Below are 20,101 nucleotides of genomic sequence, written 5' to 3'. Positions count from 1 at the left end.
TGCGTTCACAAAAGGTCAAGGTCATCTCGATCATAAAGGTCCAGACGGCGAAAAAGAATCAGTGTCGATGAGTTCAGGCATGCATGTTCATGTCTGACTGTTTCGTCGTTGTGGCTGCATCACAAAGATGCAAAGTCAAAGGGTGAGACGTATACGCCATTCTTACGTGAACTTGGTATGGATAATGTCAGGGTTCTCGTGCCAGTCGTCAATGCTCACCCACATCTGTCACACGTTAGTATAGTAATGAAAGGAAACACGGTAACATCACTGACCTTTCGGAATGTACTCAATCCAGCGAGAATACTGCCTCCGATCCAGGTAGAGTACTTTCTCTCCGGTGGCGCAAAGATCTTGATCCTCATATCCTTGACGGCCAGTTTTTGCAGCTCTGTCAAAAGACGGTCACCGAAGCCCTTTGTCAATGTGCTACCTCCGGAGAGCACAATGTTGCTGTACAGAGATTTTCGCAGGTCGAGATCTGTTCGGTTGATAGCGTCAACGACAATCTGGTGTACACCAGGATATTCGAGGCCGATAATCTCGGGGTCAAAGAGAATCTCGGGTGCTCTGAAGCGTTCCGCGCCAATCTTCAATATGTTAGCATATCTAAACATTGAGTAGAGAATAAAGAGTCTCACCTTGAGCTTGAAGCCGTCTGGAAGCACGTATTCGGCAAACTTGCTCTCATTGGGCTTCACTCCAACCCAATCCCTCTCCTCTTTCCGTGGATCATGAGCAACATAAGAGACGCTCTCCTTGATTAACCTCACAACTTCCTTCTCGGCACTCGTGTGAAAGACATATCCACTCTTCCGTAGCAATGTCTGCATGTACTCGGTCACGTCTCGGCCTGCCACGTCGATTCGGCGAATGCTGCTGGGCATGGCGAAACCCTCGTAAACAGGCACAGCATGAGAAACACCATCACCAGAATCGAGAACAATACCAGTCGTTCGGCCACTGGCGTATAGCGATAGCACGGCTTGGATGGATGTGTGGAGTGCGGGGACGTTGAATGTCTCGAAGAGGATCTGGGCGGCAGTGTCGCGATTGCTTCGGGGGTTCAAGGGAGGTTCCGTCAATAAAACGGGATGCTGTAAGATGTCAGCATAATTGCACAGCTAAGCACTTGAGAAACAAACCTCTTCGCTGAGAGTCTTCAATCCTTCACCGTAAACATACTCCCAGATCCTTTCCATATCGTCCCAGTCGGTGACAATACCATGCTCGAGGGGATACCGAATTTTGAGCAGCCCTCTCAATTCCGTGGAGGCCTTTTGTCCTATGAATACCTCACCCTCGAGGGCACCCGCGAGAACTCTCAGATGCTTCGGTCGGCCAACCCATGAGGGAAAGTAACATTTTGGTAGATCATCGCCTGCGAAACCAGCTCGAATAGTGCCAGATCCGTTGTCGAGGACTATAGGCGCATTATGTAAGGAGTCTGCCATGTTGTGTCGGTTTTGGAGTTTGTCCCTGAGTGTTGTATGTCGTCGCTATAATATATCGTTGCCGACTTCTTTGTTGTTACCATACGAGTCCCTGTTCTGAGCTCCCCAGTGTTGGTCCTTTGAGCTCACAGCGAGCAATAGCCTCGAGGCTTCGCGTATTAGCTAACAAAGAAAGAAACCCACAGTGCGTCCGCAGCTCGTCGTATCCATAAAGCGTCTTTCAGAAGTTCCGAGTGTTGGTTGGTATTGTCTATTCTGTTTGTTGTACCCCTGCCAATCAATCCCGTCGAGGCCAATGCCTCGCCCACTAGCAATCTGCCAGCTTCAGGAGGCGCCCCGTGGCAGTACTCGAGTCACGTGAGTCCGAGGGATTAGCTCAGCGCCTCAGGCAGCAGCATTTTAAGTGCTTCGCGTGAAAGCGCGTCTTCTCAATCGTGGACCGCGTCTTTGACGTGAATTCATATTACCTAGGCAACTTGGACCTTGGGAAGAGCTTTTGACGATACTGCAAAGCCCATTAGCAACGCTCAATTCGACCGCTCCTTCGCCGCTGATGATTGTCGCGAGTTCCATCTTGCCCTGCTAACCCTACTGATTAATCCTCTTCGCCCTCGTCCCATCACCATCGCGCATGATCCCAGAATTGCTTCATCTTAGCCGCCCACATGGTCAAGGCCAATGCTAATGCAGCAGCTGCTGCTGCTGCTTCTGGACCTGGCGTTTACAGCGCAGTATACAGTGGTGTAAGTCTTTACTGCCTGCGATCTCTTTTATGTGACTCTATTGGTGCATTCTTCTCAACAGCTCCGTTTGAAGCTGGAGTGTCGTGAGCACCAAATTTCTTTGATGGAGCTTGCCTCTGATACTACCATCCCCCACTAGTACTATCAAACCAATGCCTTTACTAATCAATTCTCCTTCAGATTCCTGTATACGAATTCCAGTTTGGTGGTGACCTCAAAGAACATGTGATGCGAAGGAGACACGATAACTGGATCAATGCAACACATATCCTGAAGGCTGCTGGGTTCGACAAGCCAGCTCGAACCAGAATTCTCGAGCGAGATGTGCAAAAAGACGTTCACGAGAAGATCCAAGGTGGTTATGGAAAATACCAAGGTTCGCCAACTCCTCAGACACGCCATCTAAACTCTAACGCCAATGTACAGGTACTTGGATACCACTCGAGAGCGGACAAGCATTAGCAGAGCGGCACAGTGTATTCGATCGATTACGACCCATCTTTGAATATGTCGCTGGTGCGGAGAGCCCACCTCCTGCTCCCAGACATGCTAGTAAACCCAAGGGACCAAAGTCTAAGCCTCCGCTACCGAAGTGGAACAGTATGTCGAGTGTGATACCAGATAGGAGCCAACTAACAGTTATCAGACCCCCCTCCAGCTCCTGCTCCCGCGCCTGTAATTCACGATGATCCCGATACGGTAATGGGTGACGAAGATACACCAGATAACCTCACAGTGGCATCAGCATCTTACATGGCTGAAGACGAACGTTTCGAGATGCCTCAAGTGCCAGGCACAGGACGGAAGCGCAGAAGAGACGATAGCAATTTGCAAGACCTTACCGAGCAACAGCATGCGCTATACGGCGACGAGCTTCTCGACTACTTCCTCCTCAGCAAGACAGACCAACCAGCAGTAAAGCCTGATCCACCCGCCAACTTTCAACCTAACTGGCCGATCGATGCGGAGGACCATACGGCGCTTCACTGGGCGTCTGCAATGGGAGACGTTGATGTTGTCAAACAACTCAAGCGATTTAACGCATCATCCACCGTCAGAAACATACGCGGCGAGACACCGTTCATGCACTCAGTAAACTTTACGAACTGTTACGAGAAGCAGAGCTTTCCCGTCGTGATGAAAGAGCTATTCGAAACATTCGATGCTCGTGACAATATGGGCTGTACAGTGATACATCATGCGGCTGTTATGAAGAACGGCAGAGTATTCAACTCATCATGCTCGCGATATTACTTGGATAATATTCTCAACAAACTTCAGGAGGGCCTAGAACCAAGCGCATTTCAGAAATTGCTGGATGTTCAAGATAACGACGGAAATACAGCATTACACCTTGCGGCGCAGCGGAATGCTAGGAAGTGCATAAGAGCACTATTAGGACGCAATGCTTCATCGGACCTTACGAATAACGACGGAGTCAGGGCAGAGGATCTTATTATGGATTTGAACGCGACGAAGAAAGAACGTGGACCTCAACGATCGTCGTCTCCTTTTGCCCCTGAATCTCAACGACATGCTTCTTTCAAGGATGCATTGCTCGAGAAGGCGAATCGGCAACCCCCGGTGGCTTTTCAGTCCGCGGCAGCAAACACTGTCCAGTCACGGATCACGCCCCTGATTATGGAGAAGTTCCAGGATTTAGCTAAGAGCTACGAAGAGGAATGGCGGGAGAAGGATGTAGCAGAGGCAGAGGCGAAGCGAATCTTGGCCAACACCCAGGCAGATCTGAATGTTCTCCGGCAAAACATCACAGACGCTGAGGGGCAGCTCGAGTCAGAAGAAGCAGCGTCCAAAAACAACCAAGAAGCCAATCTCGCCAAGCATCAGGTGCTTTCACTCATCACACACCAAAACCGCTTACATGTTCAGCGGTCAGTGGACAGTGAGCTCAGCCGCATCAATGGCGATGGAGGCGTGCAGGAAGAGTCATACGAAGAGAGGCTGAGTCTCGCCCGCCAACTAAGCACATTGCTTGCTGAGCAGCGGACAGCTGAGACGGATTATGTCGAGGCGTTGAGTATGGTGGGCACGGGTGAGAAGATTGAAAAGTATAGGAAACTTCTCAAGAGGTGTCTCGATCCGAAGGAGGGCGACAGCCTGGACACGAATCTCGACAGCCTGATCGAGATGATGGAGGAAGAGCGGGACGAGGATGGTATGGTCGGCGTTATGGAGCCCGAACCAATGGAGCTGTCAGGTGGCATCTAGGGAATATCATTGGGCTCTCCCTTGCGGATCTAGCTCCTCTATTCTCATGCTCTTTTGTTTTGACGAAGGTACTTATATATATCCTTATTGGTTAGGGGCGCGCATAGTTACGGGGTTGGTTAATCCTCTGCTAGTCAGTATTGGGAGGATCCAGCAGAAGCAGACTTTCTACGAAGGAATGGGCGATGGGTGTATGCAATTTTGCACGGTAGACATGAGCGCAAGCGAGTTGATAGTTGCCTATGAAATACACTTGCTCTTGAACTCAGAACTAGCTTTTTCCGGGGAAGTCGGTCAGTGGCACTTGAGAACCAACCACCAGGTCAACGGTCATAGTTAGTCAATCAAACTAAGATGCACTGCCGGAGACGGCTTGACGCCAAGGCATTCGATAGAGGGCAATTCCAAGTCATCGGGACCGAGGCCCTCACTAACTTCCAAGTTGTGAGGATAGCGCCGAGGCTTGTCAGCCAGCCTCATGCTTCTGTGCCTTACCGATTTGCTCAACTTGACCATAGTACACCAACAGGAGGGGCTCCAGCACCGATAACGCGGCTGGTATTGGTTTCCAGGAGCGGTGATCCATGAGTTATATTCTCAAAGAGGCTTGGTCATGCGCAAGCCATCTTCTTCGTTCCACCTGAAAGAAATATCCTGCGGGACAAAACTTCCTCGAATCAGATGGTTTGAATGATGTGTAAGGGGGCCACCTATGATGAGAAGTTTCGGGCCAGTCAGATCACCTGTTTCTTCAACAGACCAGTATCATCAGTTCTTGCACAGCAAGCAAGTTGCCCATAGACCAGCAAAAAGTGATTGTATGCCAACAAGCAAAAGATTTGATCACTCATTGGAGTGACTGTTGTAATGCGTAATCTGGGAATCGAACCCAGGGCTCCCCGACGCTGCTCGAATGGCAACGGAGAATTTTACCACTAAACCAATTACGCTGTGGTGTTCGATGCCTGGTATCTCCTTGCTGAGCCTCATATTCCGCCTCAACAAGTCTCGGTCGTCGTCGCTGTACTTACGTCTCTTTCTTCAGGACAAGGATCTTGAGATTTGTTTGCTTTTCCTTAGACAAGAGATTCGGCTAATGTAGCTGACCGCATGAGTCTAAATCATGTGAGTTCATCAATTCATGTGAAATCAACCAATAACCCAAGGTGGGTTCAAATCCAGCCAAGTTTGAGTTTTTCTGAAGTAAGCATAATTAACGGCCATGAGGATCGGGCGTTGCGGAGTCAATGATGAAGCTTGATATCTGGGCTATAGTGGTATGGGATGTCAAGAGGCTGGTTAGATCCGCGCTTAGGCCAAGCGGTGAGATGTAATGGCCGGTTCATAGCTGGGCATCCCAGGTGGAGCGAATGTCATTGTTCATCGCGAACCAACGCTTGCGACGATGATGATTGGGATGCTGCTACGGATAGACGCGCCCGAAGTATCTGAAACTGGACACGAACGCGAGTAATTGGCTTCTGAGAGTGGCAAGAGTCGTCGCGTAACTTGCGCAATCAATGAGGCCGAGCGATCCGTTGCTGTCGAATTGCGCCGAGCTTGTTCTCCGTGAGTGTTTTTGTTGTGCTGCGCCAGTCAGACTCGTGTAAGTCATTTCCTTGTCAGCAAGGCCCACGTCGAAACACGAGGCTGAAGGCAATAATTTGCTAACTCTCAAAAAGGCAATTTGAGCGATGACGATGGATGACTCGAGGCCAAGAAGTGGAATAAGACAGGTATTATACCCTGTACGCATAAAGCATTGGTTCGAAAGAAAAGAGAGAGAAAAGTCCTAGACAAGGTATATATCTGTGATGCTCGATATGATTTGAAGGAGCTTTCCGTATCCGTAAGAGGTTCTCCGCCAGTGGTTGTTTGTTTTGCAGGGTTGGCGAGGATTGACTGGACTTGAATGTGACATTGACAAGGATAATAACCAAGGTGGTGGGGACTGGCTCGTAAGGCTGAACAGGGTGCTATTTTTGAACACTGGCCAAGAGTGGTTAGGAGTTCTTGTTAGTCCCAGAGCTGGCCAGGACAAAATGGCGGAGTTTGCATCCCCGTGTCAGAATGTCGGCGTGGATCCACGGAGGAAAGGATCCCACCTGATTAAGTTGCAGAGCGGACGATATTTCTGCTAGAGGTACCTGCCGAGACCAGGGTTGTATGAGAGGAAGACTAACTGTTACACTTTGCGAAAATCGACGTTGTGTTGAGGTGCGGCGTGTGTTGCATCCGCAGCCAGTAAGACAGCCACAACCATACTGCAAGAGCGCAAGACAACCACCCACATGGAGAGAAAGCATGGGACTCGCATTACATCCTAGTCTTGTCATCATCAATTGCAGGATAATCATCGTATAAGAACGTTGGAACTCTCGGCCACCACCACCACCACCCCAGACAGCCTGATAGAAACGCTACTGATGCGTGTCTGAAGATCGTTGCTTGATGTGCACCATGGCCAAGCAAGCATGATGATGTAGGAAACGAATCCCATCACGGCTGAAAACCCATTCAGAGTAGGATTGCATGCAACTCTCTGGATGAATGGGGCACTCGGAACGCGCGGGGGTGTCTTATTGATGTTTGTAAAGACGGGGTTCACCCTCGTATTTCACTGGCCTCAAGGTGAACCTTCTTTTCTACTCGACCTGAGCTTTGGTAGCAAAAGAGATTGCGTTGCATGCGGCGCAGTCGCATCTCTTGCAATGCGACGAGACATCCTAAGGTGGCTTCTAGAAGGCAGTAGGGTATCGGTTTATCCTAGGGTGGGTTCACGACTGACTCGGCAGGAAGCTGAAGAATCCGAGTTTCTGCGGAAGGTCAAGAGAACCTGGATAAAGTTTATTGTTAGCGATTTATCCACAACATTCTTTATGGCAACTGACAGTTCACTGCCATAGCCCTTGACAGAAGCCCAGACCCCATCGTATTGACAATGAGTCCAGCTGGGCAAGGTTACCGCCGTCGCCGGTCCTGGGTCTGTGATTGGCTACCGAAACGCTGGAGAAGGTCTAAAGCGCCAGCAGGGGGAAAGAGAGACATTGGCTTGGCCGAGGCTGATGAATTGTGGTAGACAATATTATATTAACGGTCAACCTGAACCATGCGTATGAACTACGCGATGGCCCGTTCGGTATTGGAAATAGGTAATCAAACGTGGTTCGACTGGTTCGAATGAATGTTAGAACCTAGCCGGGTTGAGAGAGGGTATTCGGAGACAGACACAGCCAACCGTCGCTTGTAATGCAATGTGACGCTTGGCAGGCAATAATGCGCGGCGATATCATAATTGCGAATCCCTGTCATGATAGTACAGAGCGGATGCATCATGCATCATGCAATACATTGACGAATCGAGTCATGTCCTTGGTTGAGTTTTTCGATAAAGCAAGATCTAAGCGGCAACCTTTAACCTGCTTGTACAATGGATGGGGGATGGGATGTTGGATGTGAGCGTCGCCCTCCTTCCGTGGTTGGGTGTGAACATCAAGTTTCAGGCGCCCCTTGCAAGCCCAGCGCCAAACAAGGGAAGGCGGCCCCGTTCCTTCCATTCTTGTGTCCAATCACGTGTCGTAATTTCATCGTTTCAGCTGGGTCGGTTCTTCAGTGTCCAAGACCAGAGCATCCACTGCCACCACACCCCAGCCTAAGGGCAACGATATCGGGAGGACGGCGATCTCCATCGATATGTGATGCATTGACCAAAACTCAACCTTCTAGTTCGGAAGCAAGCACTTCCAGCTGCAATGACATGCTGTCCCGCGTCGTGCCGTGTCTTGTACAGCGGCAGGCATCGATCTCCTCTCCGCGTGGCATGGGTGGTATACAGCCACGCGACACGTCTTTTGATGCATCAAATCGGGGAGTAATGCTCATTAATCATCACCATTCAGCACAGGCATGCTCGAACCAAGAACCCTATCAACCTAACAGATTCCACAACCAACACGAGACCCTCTCAGCCTGCAAAACAACCCCCGAAATGACGCAGAAACCCATGATGAGGCGCTTCACCAGTCAAAAGGAATTCGAGTTGCATAGACTCTTCCAGCCCAACAAAAGATGGCAGCTATCGTGGTTAGCTCCACATGCAATATCACTTACACCTTTTCTACCAAATGCATAGGCAGTCGAGTAATGACAAGAGCCCCGCCATTGACGCTCCTATGATAACTTCCACTGGGCTTGGCTGCTGGAGTATCGATTACAGTACGCGGTGGCGGGCTTGCTTGTCTCTCATCAGGGAGAGACAGTTCAGTTTCGTCAGGCGCCCTTCACCGACAGTGGACCCGGAAAGTGCCCAAGAAGCAAAAGAATTCATGATAACCTTTTATGACCGCGACCGTTACTGCTACTCTCCGGATATCGTTTGTCCAAGGTTGCATTGGAAGCGCCTCATGCAGGGACATAGCCGGCGCCATTACACCAGTATTCAAAAAAATGTACCACACCGCTCAGCCAGACGATCCAGATTCGCAAAGCTTCTTGAGAAGCCCTATCGCGATGTGGACACTCTCGTCGATCTCGTGCGCCAATATGTGTCGGACCAAGCCAATTGCTGCCGCCTTAGATCGTTCGAAAACGGTTCGATAGATGCAGTAGGGATTCCTTCTCTACAGAGGCTTGAGACTTGCCCGATTCCCATGCCACTAACGTAGCCTTGTCTTGCCCAAAAGGCCAAAGGCTCGACGTCGTCCCATCTAGCTCGGCCAATAGCCGCTTAGACACACCCCTAGCCTGGAACAAGCTCGCCGCAAGGGTCTGTCTCTAGCCCATGGCGTCGTTACAAGTAGGGCTCACCTCAGCTGAAATGCTCAATTTAGCCCATCTTCTGGCGTCACTCCCTCGCCAAACTGGTCAGATTTGGGTTTGGTCAGTAAACTAATCTGCAGGGCTTGGGCCCTGGGGGCTCGAAGCAGATTGCAGTGCGATCGTGGAGCAACATGGCCCAGGGACGCCCGGCTTGGCCAAGCGACTTTTGTGCCTCTGACGCCTTCGTTGGAAATCTCGGGCTGAAAACAGGGATGCCAATCTTTTGCAGACTGCAGACTGCAGGAAACGACTCTTACAACACGCCCTCGGGGTCCAGTACGACCCATTAACCAATTTGCTCTGACTTTATTCGACGACCCCATGCCCAGCTGTTAATGGTTGGAGACTTTTTTCTTTTTTGGAGCACGCGGTTCATCGAGTTTCCTTGATCAACTTTGATTGACACGATCCAGCCCGGCTCAGCTTGCGATGACATTGCAATCTCACGCTTGCTTCTAGGATCTCATTCCCTACCCCCGATTAATGTTTCATCATGAAAACCCCGGTCCTTTCTGAATTACACATGAGATCATGCCAAAAATGTCGCAACGAGCGATCGACCAAAGGCTCGTCCCACTGGCAGCTCTTGTCCAAGTCTTCAGTGACAGCTTCTCAGAACTCGGGCAACCTTAACCAGAGCCACACTTACTCGGTCATTTTCAAATCCTCCCAACACCTCCAGAAATCAATACTCCACTTGTCAAAGCCACCCCTACAAGTCAAACGTTGTACCCACGTCCCGGGACCGCAGCCACAGCTAGTCTCGATTAGTAGCCCCTTTGAAAGAGGCTGTCTGAAGCATTTCTTTCCGCTCCTTTGTAAAGAGAATCCATGTTCATTTTCTCCATATTCCTAGCTCAGACCCTTGAAGAGCAGGGTGTGGTCCAAGGGGGGGGTGTCGTACTATCCTTCGACATTGGGCCCGAAGTTCATCAAGTGATGCTCTTGGCTTGGCTTGCTACATTGACCTTACTCGAGAGTTTCCATCAGTTCATGAACAGCCATCATATAAGACTCAGTGCCCCCAGCTACGTAACCTTACACAAATAGCCGGTATTGCTTTTGCACTTTGTTGATCCTTTGACTTCTCTTATATGCATCTCATATAACAGGCTTCACACCACGCCCTGTCTATTCGTCACAACTCGAGTATCACTTTGGTGATCGAAAGACGACCAAGAGGCCATCTACCATATTCGCATTGCTGGGAAATAATCCGACGGCGATCCCCTGGTATAAGTCGACATAGTTGGCTCCAGCATTTACTGAGTGGATGTTGGCGACGGAAGTCATTTCGTGATCGAGTCATCAACCAGATAATTTATCTGATACAAGCCACTACCAAAGTCTGGAGACACACGAGGCTTACTCGGGCGCCGCTTTTCTCCAAACAAAACTCGTTTTCTCATTCTGACCAAGCGCCCTTAACCGCGGGTGTTTGAAGCATAGCCTTGGATCGACCGGATTCAAGACCGCCAACAACCCTGTCTATTCAACCCAGCCCAGCCTTCTTGTCTACAGAGTCGACTCCGCCCAACCAACCCAGACGAGGATTGTCAACGCAACGGGCAAGCATACCCCCAGAAAGTCACCGTCTGACCGCAGAAAGTAGAGTGACCTTTGGCCCCGCCAAGTGACCGACGGCGCCAAAATTAAGTTTCCACGAATATATCAATCAATCACTGACATAAACGACGCACCATGCCCGTAACTAATCGAGGTGTAACACAACTTACACCTGACACCACCACCTCAACGCCAACTCACAGTAACTACTTGAACAAGTCGTCTTCCTCCTTTCAGACTCTTCAAGCTGGCCTCGCAATCTTTGCTGTTGCTGTCATCGCACGCTTTTGCGTTTTGCAACTCTACCTATGGTTGCGACAGATGCGCGGCTCGGATCAGCAAACCCTCCCCATCTCATCGTTGTCGCATACTCGACGGCTTCAGTCGCAACCCTTTTGGGCTATGAATGAGAAGACTATGACGCCGCCTGCTAACCAGGAGGATATGGCCCCTGAGGATATGTTGCATACCCAGCAAAGAGACAAGAAACTGGTCATCGACCCCAACTGGCAGAGTCCAGACAATCTCATGTCCAGACATGTCATGTCACGGCCACCTCCTGCACCACCTCTGACGCCGCCTGAGCTGAGCACTGCCGTCTTCACTTTTGATGACCGCCCACGACCAGGCGAGGATAGTTTTATTCGTCAGCCTAACCCTGATTACATGTCGTCGACAGCCAACGCTGTCCTGCCTGACAACTCACCCTCAACATCGGTCACCCGTCGGCGCTCTTACAACAAGACTCTTCCTATCGGAGTTCCCGTGTCTCAGTCGTCCCAAGGGATGTCGGATGCTGCCGATCTGACCTTTTCGCCCAGTTCCTACCCACCTGCAAGCCCGTTACTTCCACCGGCCCCACCCAACGCAGGAACCATGGAGATCGGCGTCCAGGGCGAGATCATTGGTGTTCTCGACTCCGAAGGCGCCGGGTGGACAAGACATACGCGTGTCTATGGCGGCGGAGTCTGCCTTGCATGTGCGGCCTCCGGTGGCAACCACGGGGGCGGTTTCTACGGAGCAACAGTCCGGCCTGAGGAGATGCGATGACGAGTTGACAGTTTCGTAACGACCATGTGTACTACTGTCAGATGACTTTTTCCGACCAAACGTGATTGGCACTTTTGGTCCGGTATAGGGGCCCATGTGTAACGACCGTTTACGACTTATGTTAGAGGTGGACGTGGTGCAACAGACTGCGCTTCTGGGCAAAACTTTTCTTTTCTCATGTCTTACTTCAATGACGCGCGGCCTGCGCCGCTGGTTTGAAGCGATGCATTGTCTCACATGTTTTCGGTTTGGACTTGGGTTGGATCTTTGTGTTGCACTGCTCAGTATAATATACCCCTTAAGGTACTCACCTACTTGGATGGCTATCAGGCTAAGGGCGCATGGAACTGAAGATGTATTTCATACAGTTTTTTATGTCGAGGTTTAGATCTTGGCATATGATGATATAACGACCTGTTTTCTTTTAACAACATTATCTTATTCTTAGTTTCTCTGCCAGAGACAGGCATCGTAGCTTGATGACTGAATCATTCTCATCATCTACTCATGCAAAGCCCCACATTCTTCTTATACCCAAAGCCACTCGCGAATGCCCTCAACAAAGCCCCATAATTGACGGAGACTTTGACTCGGACTGCTCGGGTCGCCGTTCGAACACGTCTTCAAGTCCTCGTAAAAGTAAGCAGCCTCGAGGGCATATCAAGGGATTTGTACCATGAAGCTCTCGTCAGCCTTACAGAGGAGTCTGCCACAGTCCATACCTTGCAAGTGCTTATCGTAGGACTAAGCCTCGGACGTATCCCAGACAAGATACCCGACGCCCAAATGGATCACTAAATGTAGAAACAACCTAGAAGATCATCAAAGACTAAGAGCCGTCGCAAAGATTCGTGCGGGAGGGCAACACTCGCGCGTCATGCAGCCTATGCCGGTCTAGGACCGAAGATCAAGCCAACGACTTATACACCTTTCACCGAATTCAGGTGATTTACCCGCCCGCCCCTAAGCTTACCTTGCGTCCATGATCGGCCATGTGTGCCGAGTTCTCTTGGCCTATGAAGCTCCCGCACGGTAAGCTCTTGAGGGATAGGGGTGGCTTCTTTCTGCTTAGGACAGGATAGTATGAAGGCGGCTGGGAACAAGTTAGAGATCTCACGTCAGATGAGAGGAAATTACATCCAAGGTCGTGTGCGGTGAGCGGGTGATCACGGGCAAAGAGGACATGTGCTCGTGAGAAGAGGGGAGGGGGTTTATAGGGCTGATATTGAGAGATTGAGTTGTCACATGGAGTGAGAGCTAGGTACGGGATACGACCAAACTGAATCGAAGTCCTAGTCTGTGGAGTTGGTTCTGTCAGAAACAACTAGCCCCTTGCTGATGGCTTTTGTGGGGAGAGAATACGCTTGGTCTAGGATAGAAAGATTTATAACAAAGCCCTGCTGTGGGACTTTTGTACCATGCTCGCATGACGTGTTTCGTGCATCTGCATATGCCATAGGACCTGGGATATTGAAACACTCCTTTTGATATGGTCGCAGATTCGGCCTGGCTTTGTAAGTGGACGGCTGGGATGATCGAAAGATGATGCCCCTTTTGGATGCTTCTAGCGCGTATGCTTTAGGTGCTTGCAGATTCGAGGGGGCAAGTGTCGTTGGGGAACGTCGTGAGAGGTCGAGCATGGTTGTGGTGTCACTGACAGCTTGCAGCTTGTATACATTACATATGGCTGCTTTGTGTTCCTTTCCCTGTTTTTGTGGGAGGTCCTTATTGGTTTGGACGCATTGCAGCTTGTGTATCTGTTTAGTGTGCGTTGTAGTGCATCTCTTTGAGGCTCTGCAGGATACATTTCTCTCCGACGACCAACGTTCGGTCCGAGTTGACACGGAGTTTATGACATGACTTGGTTACTACCTTGGTAGCAAGCCACGTGGTGATGAGCAGGGACAACGAATCGGGAACTCAGTGTCTTGTTCCTAGTGTAACTCCCATCAAGTCATTCGTAGGCTTGTCATTATTGTTGAAGAGTGTGATACTAGGTGAGGGAGGGTTACTTGTTCATCGTCCAGTTCAAGATGGAACTTGAAATGGTCAAGGCCGATCTCGCCAAGGTTCTAGTCATACTTGGCGGCCTAGGGCTGAACTGGGGGTAGCTATCTAAGAGCAAGCGAACCGGTATGAGGTGACTAGACAGGGTCGTTACATTATTCTAGTATGTACTGTATGTACAGATACAAACTATGTGTCGAAGGGACCTTTAGTCATCACGTGGTTCTCATTCTGTGGTAATACTCCAGGATAACAAGATCCTTCTCCGTCTATTATGCCACTTTGATGCTGGCTATTATCCCACATTGAAATTGTGCTTGATGGTACACGTAGGCTTTATGCTGCTTTGTTCTCTTGTCTTTATTACCCCTCTCCAAGAGATATTCTGACCCGAATAATATGAATGTGTTGGACTTGTCTCCTCAGACTCAGCAACGCAACACAACAGTGAAGATCGCGGGTAGCCGCATGAGTATGTTGGCCTTTATAGTTTGCCACCTTCAATTATTCCACTCACCAAGTGAAGATCTCGCTGATGTCTATATGTCCTTCCTCGGGAATTCGCAACGCAGTCATTAGAATTCCAGTCTGGATCTTCTTGCAGCGCTGATGTTCTCGGATTCACAAATGGCAAAACCCGTCTCGACATTTCCTTTCACAGTTATCTTCAAGTTATCCGTTCAAATAGTAATCTAATGCTTTAGCAATTGGTGTTGTTGGTCTGTTCTGAGACTCTCTATGGTCTTCCTCGAGAAACGTTATTAGAAGTCGTTGGTACGGCCGAAGCCCAAATTAGCCACGCTCCGGAACGTACTTTGCAGAATATCGAACCAAGGTCTGTGGACTTGATGGCGATTGGAGACCATTTTTTACTGATTTCGCTTTACAGAATGGACAGCTAGGGCCTCACAATAGATATAGGGTACATGCTTAGTCTCGGTGACTTCAACAGCCAACGTTAGCTGGGTTTTTATTCACCCAAGACTCGACTCCAACATAATTATAGCCTCGTTTTTATACGGGCTCTCTCTTGTCCTGCCCGTTCTATTTTCGTATGAGCTACAGATTACAATGATGTTGTTCATTCTTCAGTGTTACACATCAGGCCGTTGGCTTGGTACGACCCAGGGCAACTTGCAGAGTCTATCACAATATGAAGAGGACAGTCGCGACTATTGTTCTTTTCTCCAATCAGTGGTAGCTATATCAGCTAATTACCGATCGACTCTATTTCGAGATCTTGACTCGCATCATGTGGGTGAGGTATAGTCGAGGTTCATCAACATTCCGTTCACATAGACCATAGCCAAGTATCAGTTCACAGCAACACAGAATAACAGTTATGACTTTAGCGGGACTCAGCATTGTATAACACGATTATTCAATTGAATTTCACATGTCTTTTTTAAGTGGTCTCGATAGCCTCTCATCCTTCCACGAACACAGCCTCAGTAAGCCCGGTTGAAACTCACCTCATTCACATCTGAAGACATTCCTGACGATCTGGTCTAAACTCTACCGAACTGCCGGTATCCGCTTCGTTTGATTGGAGTATCAGTCGACGAGAGTTTAACTGGTGACAACGTGTCCATCCGATCTACCGAGTGAGGCTCCGTGTCAATTTGTATAGAGTTTACTAGGGACGTGTAACTTGCATATGTCTGGCGCAGTTACGACATAACTACTGCAAGTCGCTGGCGTACGAGCAATGCGAAGCAGCTAATGTCACAGAGTCGAACGAGAATTGGCAATTTGAGCTCAATAAGTCTCTCAAAGAAAGGTTTGTGTGTTGAAGTCGTGACACATCTCAGACTCAGAGCTCTTCTGATGCAGGGTAGGCTGATTGACTTGGGATGAGCCGCAACGGTCCCCGTGACAGATCGGAGAGACGAGGGGGTAATTTCACCATCTCGACGGCCAAAAGCATAATTAACCATTGTAATTAAAGATTCTCCTCCAATCGTGAGAATAATTGGGTTCATTCGATAGCTTCCACGCTATCGATTCAACGACTAGGGTTTAACCGCGACGGCGGCTGCAAAGTCTCAGACAAGCAAATCACAACCAAAGAGCTCTAGACCTTCGGCTACACGCACTTGACGCTAAAATACTAAATACATACGGTATGTAAACAGTGCAGAAGCCCCTTTTGTAAGCGCCGTGAGCAATAATCCGTACATGATGGCTGCATATCTGCTGCATGCGGTTGCACATTGTGATGTTGTGCGTCTTGCGTCTCTTGGTGCTGATTTATTGGTGCTGAGCCGTTGGCAAGCGCGTAAAGGGCGGTTGGGAGGTTATGATATTGGTTGTTAGACGCGATCTGCAAGAAATACCGACTGTATACTTGGTATAGCTGTACTGTATGAAGAGGGACATCTGCACGTAAGCGCGAGGATGAGGGATGCATATGCGGCAATAAATGAATGGTTCGTGACGTGGGCTGCGAGACGAAACCATCATAATTGAAGCCAGTGTTGGTTGTGGTCAGGCGCCAAAATGCATACTAGAGACATACTATGAGCATTGTATTTGTCAAAAATATGCAGAGAACCAAGAGAGCCGACGGTGGCCTATAGCTCGAAACTGCATATTTGAACCAACAGCTTATACCACCGAAACAGCACAGAACCGACACACACGTTCCTATATCGGCGCCAGTCAAGAATGACGGATGACTTTGGGTATCTCCCCGCGTACGGAGTAGAATAAGGGAGATCAAGACATGTCTATGCCTCTAATAAACCCCAGCTAGGCTCAAGACATGGAGCGGGTAAATAACCTAGTTCATTTTTGGGTCATATTGTCTTCTTCGTGATCGCATCTCCTATCATCAAAGCCCCTGCATACGAATGAGACGAACACGACCACGTATCGCATTAGGGTTCAAGTTAACCTACACTGACACAAACCCAAAAAGTTTCTTGGTGTGCGTTTGTGCGTTTGTGCGTGTGCGTACGGTTGCATGTACCTGCGTTTGGACAGGCTGCAGGCAGTACCCTCGCTTGTCCCATCGACTTATTCGGTGGCTACGGTGCCGTAGTGTTTCGTTTCTCAATGGCTCAAGACAAGGGTCCAGTCCACGGTGCATCAAAGCTCATTCCAAAACTGGCGCCATGTCTCTCAAGCTGCAGCTCGACCAGAATGAAGAAACAATGGGGAAAGCCACTGAGCTATTCATAACAACAACAAACACTTGCATCCGTTGAAGATGCAGATACTAATTTAGTAGCGAACAAACAGAAAAAATCCATCACCTCGGTTCGTCTGGGAAATAGGCAGCGCGTCACCTTTTCACGGCACGTGTCGCGTTGAGCCAGGGTCTTCTTAGTGCTGGGCCTAGCATCGAACTTAGCCCCCCAAAGCGGACAGTGTGAGGTAGGGCAGGACGATGGATCGAAATGGGAAATGGACAAGGAGTTCTGCGGTGATGAAACATCTCGAGACGTGGGGAAAATACGAATCGAGTTGGACGCCGACAAGGGACCTCGGGCGATGCTGACCGCGATGGGCATAAACCTGCCGAACTGATAGCCCAAACAGGGAGAACGGATGTGCTACAACACTGATACTCACGTTTATGCTTTTTCAAGCAAGACGGGATGGTCCGTTCCCCAAGATTCAGGTATAGGTGGCCGTAGGCCCTGTGCTGTGCTGTAGGCATCGTGTGGATAAATTGAGCAACAGCTGTCGGTGCTAAGGCAGAGCTAACGGTCACTCCGGTAGAACGACTGTCTGCGAAATACGGACTCTGGGCAAGCTGAGGCAGGCCAGGCGTCAAAGAATAATAGTAAGACCCTGCTATAAGCAAAACGACGATGATAAACAACAGCCGCCCTGTTGGATGAGTCCGGTTATGACGAGAAAAGCAAGTAGACATGCTTTGCATGGACGAAGCCCACTGCGGGCGATCCGTGACAGGGTTTCAATTTGACATTGATTTTGACATTCACAGCAAAGAGATTCCCAATGCGCCAGGTATTTCCCTGTCGCTCACCGGGATCCTTAATTGCGACTGACAATCAGTCTGGCACTCGTTCTTGGCTATTGACGATTATGTTCCTCGGGACTCGGTTCATTCCTCAAGGCGCCGAATATATCAACCTGTGGCTGCTGTCATCTCCGATGTCTCGCTTCCCATCATGTTTCGTTTACGCAGTAAAGAAGCGACGCTCAGACCCTTTTGCGTGCGTGCATGTCGGTATGCTACCACGACAATTCACGAATCCTTCGTCAACGTGTCGTGATCTCTTTGATCTTGTCAGCCAGATATAGCAACAACCAAACCAACAAAGAGGCACAGCTTCAAAGAGACTGGCCCTCGAAAAGAATGGATGGATGCTGATCAGGCCGTTACAAAAAGCGGCAAGGATCCATTCTCCCATCACATCCGATGCTTCAATCCCCTGAAGGGCCTCGTATGATTGGCGGCATCAGACGCCAAAACGCCGCCTTGAGACTGTGCCCCCTGTCGTCTACCCCTTGGAGGCTGCCTCATGTCGGTCGCGGCGCCCGCAGCCTCCTCTGATTGGAGATGATGAGCCTTCGAGGACCCCTTGTCACTTGCATGTAAGCTCCAGGGGGGCGTCTTTGTGGATGAGCTGTCCAGTCCATACCCACCAGAAGGAGGCCCTTCTAAGATCCTGACTGGATTGTCACGCGCTATCTCGTCAGAGACTACTGCGCGACCAAGTTAGCATCTTCAGGTGTTATTTCGAGCCACGATTGGCCACCACCGGAAGGTGGGAGGTTTTGACGGCTGTGGAAGCTTTTCTTTTTGGCATTTCAAATGAGCTGCTCCGTTTAGCTACTCGTATTCTAATAAAAATCTTGCTTTTGTGTGCATACGTACCCTACCTTTTTCCCCTGGGCTGCGGTCAAGCGAATGTTTTGATGGGGTCAACCTCGTCATCAATATACCTTTTTTGTGAGTCAGTGCCCGAAACCAAATACATGGATTAAACTCAGCCGAGCGAGCGAGCATCAGAATAAATCCATGTCCCCCAGGCATAAATGAGGTGATCGATCTCGTACTGTGTTCAGGCACTGTCGATACAGGCCATGGCCCCCTTGCCTGGTTGTTAGTGAGCAACTGGGCTCTCAGTAGCGCGTTGGCCGCTAAGTGAACGTGCCTTAGCCCTGTAGCTTTCATTCCATCCATCCAACAGCATGCTTTAGACTGCTACCAGGCGTTTCTACCGTCGTGTCGACTCTGAAGATGGAGGGTTAGAAATGATGGAATAGGGAATATCCAAAATTGGCCCAAGGGGCTGGCACGTATTCTCACTGGCCAAGATAGCCTCTAATCTGCGTGTGATGCACTGTATGCTTTCTGTCCATTCACAGTCTTTGAAACGAGCATCGCTCAAGGCGGTGGGAAGGTTCGCCTGCCCTCCTGGGAAGTACAGTAGGACCCTAAAGATCTACTGTACTGTATCGTGGCAGGCTTCATCGGGTCATCGCACAGTGAACATACAGTATCGCCTCCGTTCCTTCCTTCTCCCCAGCACAGCACGCCCAAGCACACCCGCCCGCCAAGCAAAGGGCTTCAGTGGTCTCCACACTTCCCACTCTTGCTCGTTCTCCATTTGGCACTCGCGCCTTCTCGTCTTCTCGCTCATCCTCTCCATCTCCACTCCTTCCTTCCTTCCTCTCCTCTAGTATCCGTATTAGACTTAAACTCCACCACTTACTTCCTTTTTTCCTCCTTCCTTCCTCTCCCCTTCGCCTACTATTTTGCGCCCCTTCCTTCATTTCCATCTCTCTCCTCTTTCCCTCCTCCCTCTTTCCCGCGTCGCTTCGGCTACATCGCAATTCCCCAAAGCAAGCTTCACGCTTCCTCGTTGCGAGACAAAGTCAACTCCGTTTCCACTCAATTTGCCCGCACGCATTCGCTCGCGCTCTCGCCCATTAGTCCGTCCGTTTGCCCGCTCTGCACATCACAAAGAGAAAAAGGAAAAACCACAACGACAAGACGGAACGCAACGGAAATTTGTAGGAACAAGACCAAACACCCTGAGGCTCTCGAAGGCGCATCCATCTACTGGTGATTGATACCTCAAAACTCACATTTTAATCTCTGTATTATTCTTTCGTCGATTCTTTGCCTTATCGCCTATTCCGCCTTCGGTATTCGGATACATCATCGTCACCACCACAGCTTAATCTCGACACACCGTCATCGAAATCAGACTGCGAACAGAATTTCCACTTACAGAATAATCGAAATCATCA

General features: G+C 49.6%; 3 protein-coding genes and 1 non-coding gene across 4 annotated transcripts; 2 read left to right on the top strand and 2 right to left on the bottom strand.

Annotated features, from left to right (window-relative positions):
* Positions 1-162: 162 nt before the first annotated feature.
* Positions 163-1,454, bottom strand: RO4 (Actin-like protein; the record flags this gene model as incomplete). Its single annotated transcript, XM_044823686.1, has 4 exons — positions 163-225; positions 276-590; positions 642-1,097; positions 1,146-1,454. The coding sequence occupies 4 exons, from the start codon at positions 1,452-1,454 to the stop codon at positions 163-165; spliced, it is 1,143 nt and encodes a 380-aa protein (XP_044682177.1).
* Positions 1,455-2,119: 665 nt separating this feature from the next.
* Positions 2,120-4,426, top strand: J7337_006018 (uncharacterized protein; the record flags this gene model as incomplete). Its single annotated transcript, XM_044823685.1, has 4 exons — positions 2,120-2,197; positions 2,378-2,573; positions 2,624-2,797; positions 2,844-4,426. The coding sequence occupies 4 exons, from the start codon at positions 2,120-2,122 to the stop codon at positions 4,424-4,426; spliced, it is 2,031 nt and encodes a 676-aa protein (XP_044682176.1).
* Positions 4,427-5,294: 868 nt separating this feature from the next.
* Positions 5,295-5,376, bottom strand: J7337_006017. Its single transcript has one exon. It is a non-coding gene; the product is annotated as a tRNA-Gly (tRNA).
* A 5,569-nt stretch (positions 5,377-10,945) lies between these two features.
* On the top strand, positions 10,946-11,860 carry J7337_006016 (uncharacterized protein; the record flags this gene model as incomplete). The annotated part of the gene is made up of 1 exon (XM_044823684.1): positions 10,946-11,860. One exon carries the CDS (start codon positions 10,946-10,948, stop codon positions 11,858-11,860), a length of 915 nt encoding a protein of 304 aa, XP_044682175.1.
* Between the last annotated feature and the right edge of the window lie 8,241 nt (positions 11,861-20,101).

Source organism: Fusarium musae, chromosome 4 (genome assembly GCF_019915245.1).
Source record: "Fusarium musae strain F31 chromosome 4, whole genome shotgun sequence".
NCBI lineage: Eukaryota > Fungi > Ascomycota > Sordariomycetes > Hypocreales > Nectriaceae > Fusarium > Fusarium musae.
This window is presented reverse-complemented; position numbering and strand designations above follow the sequence as displayed.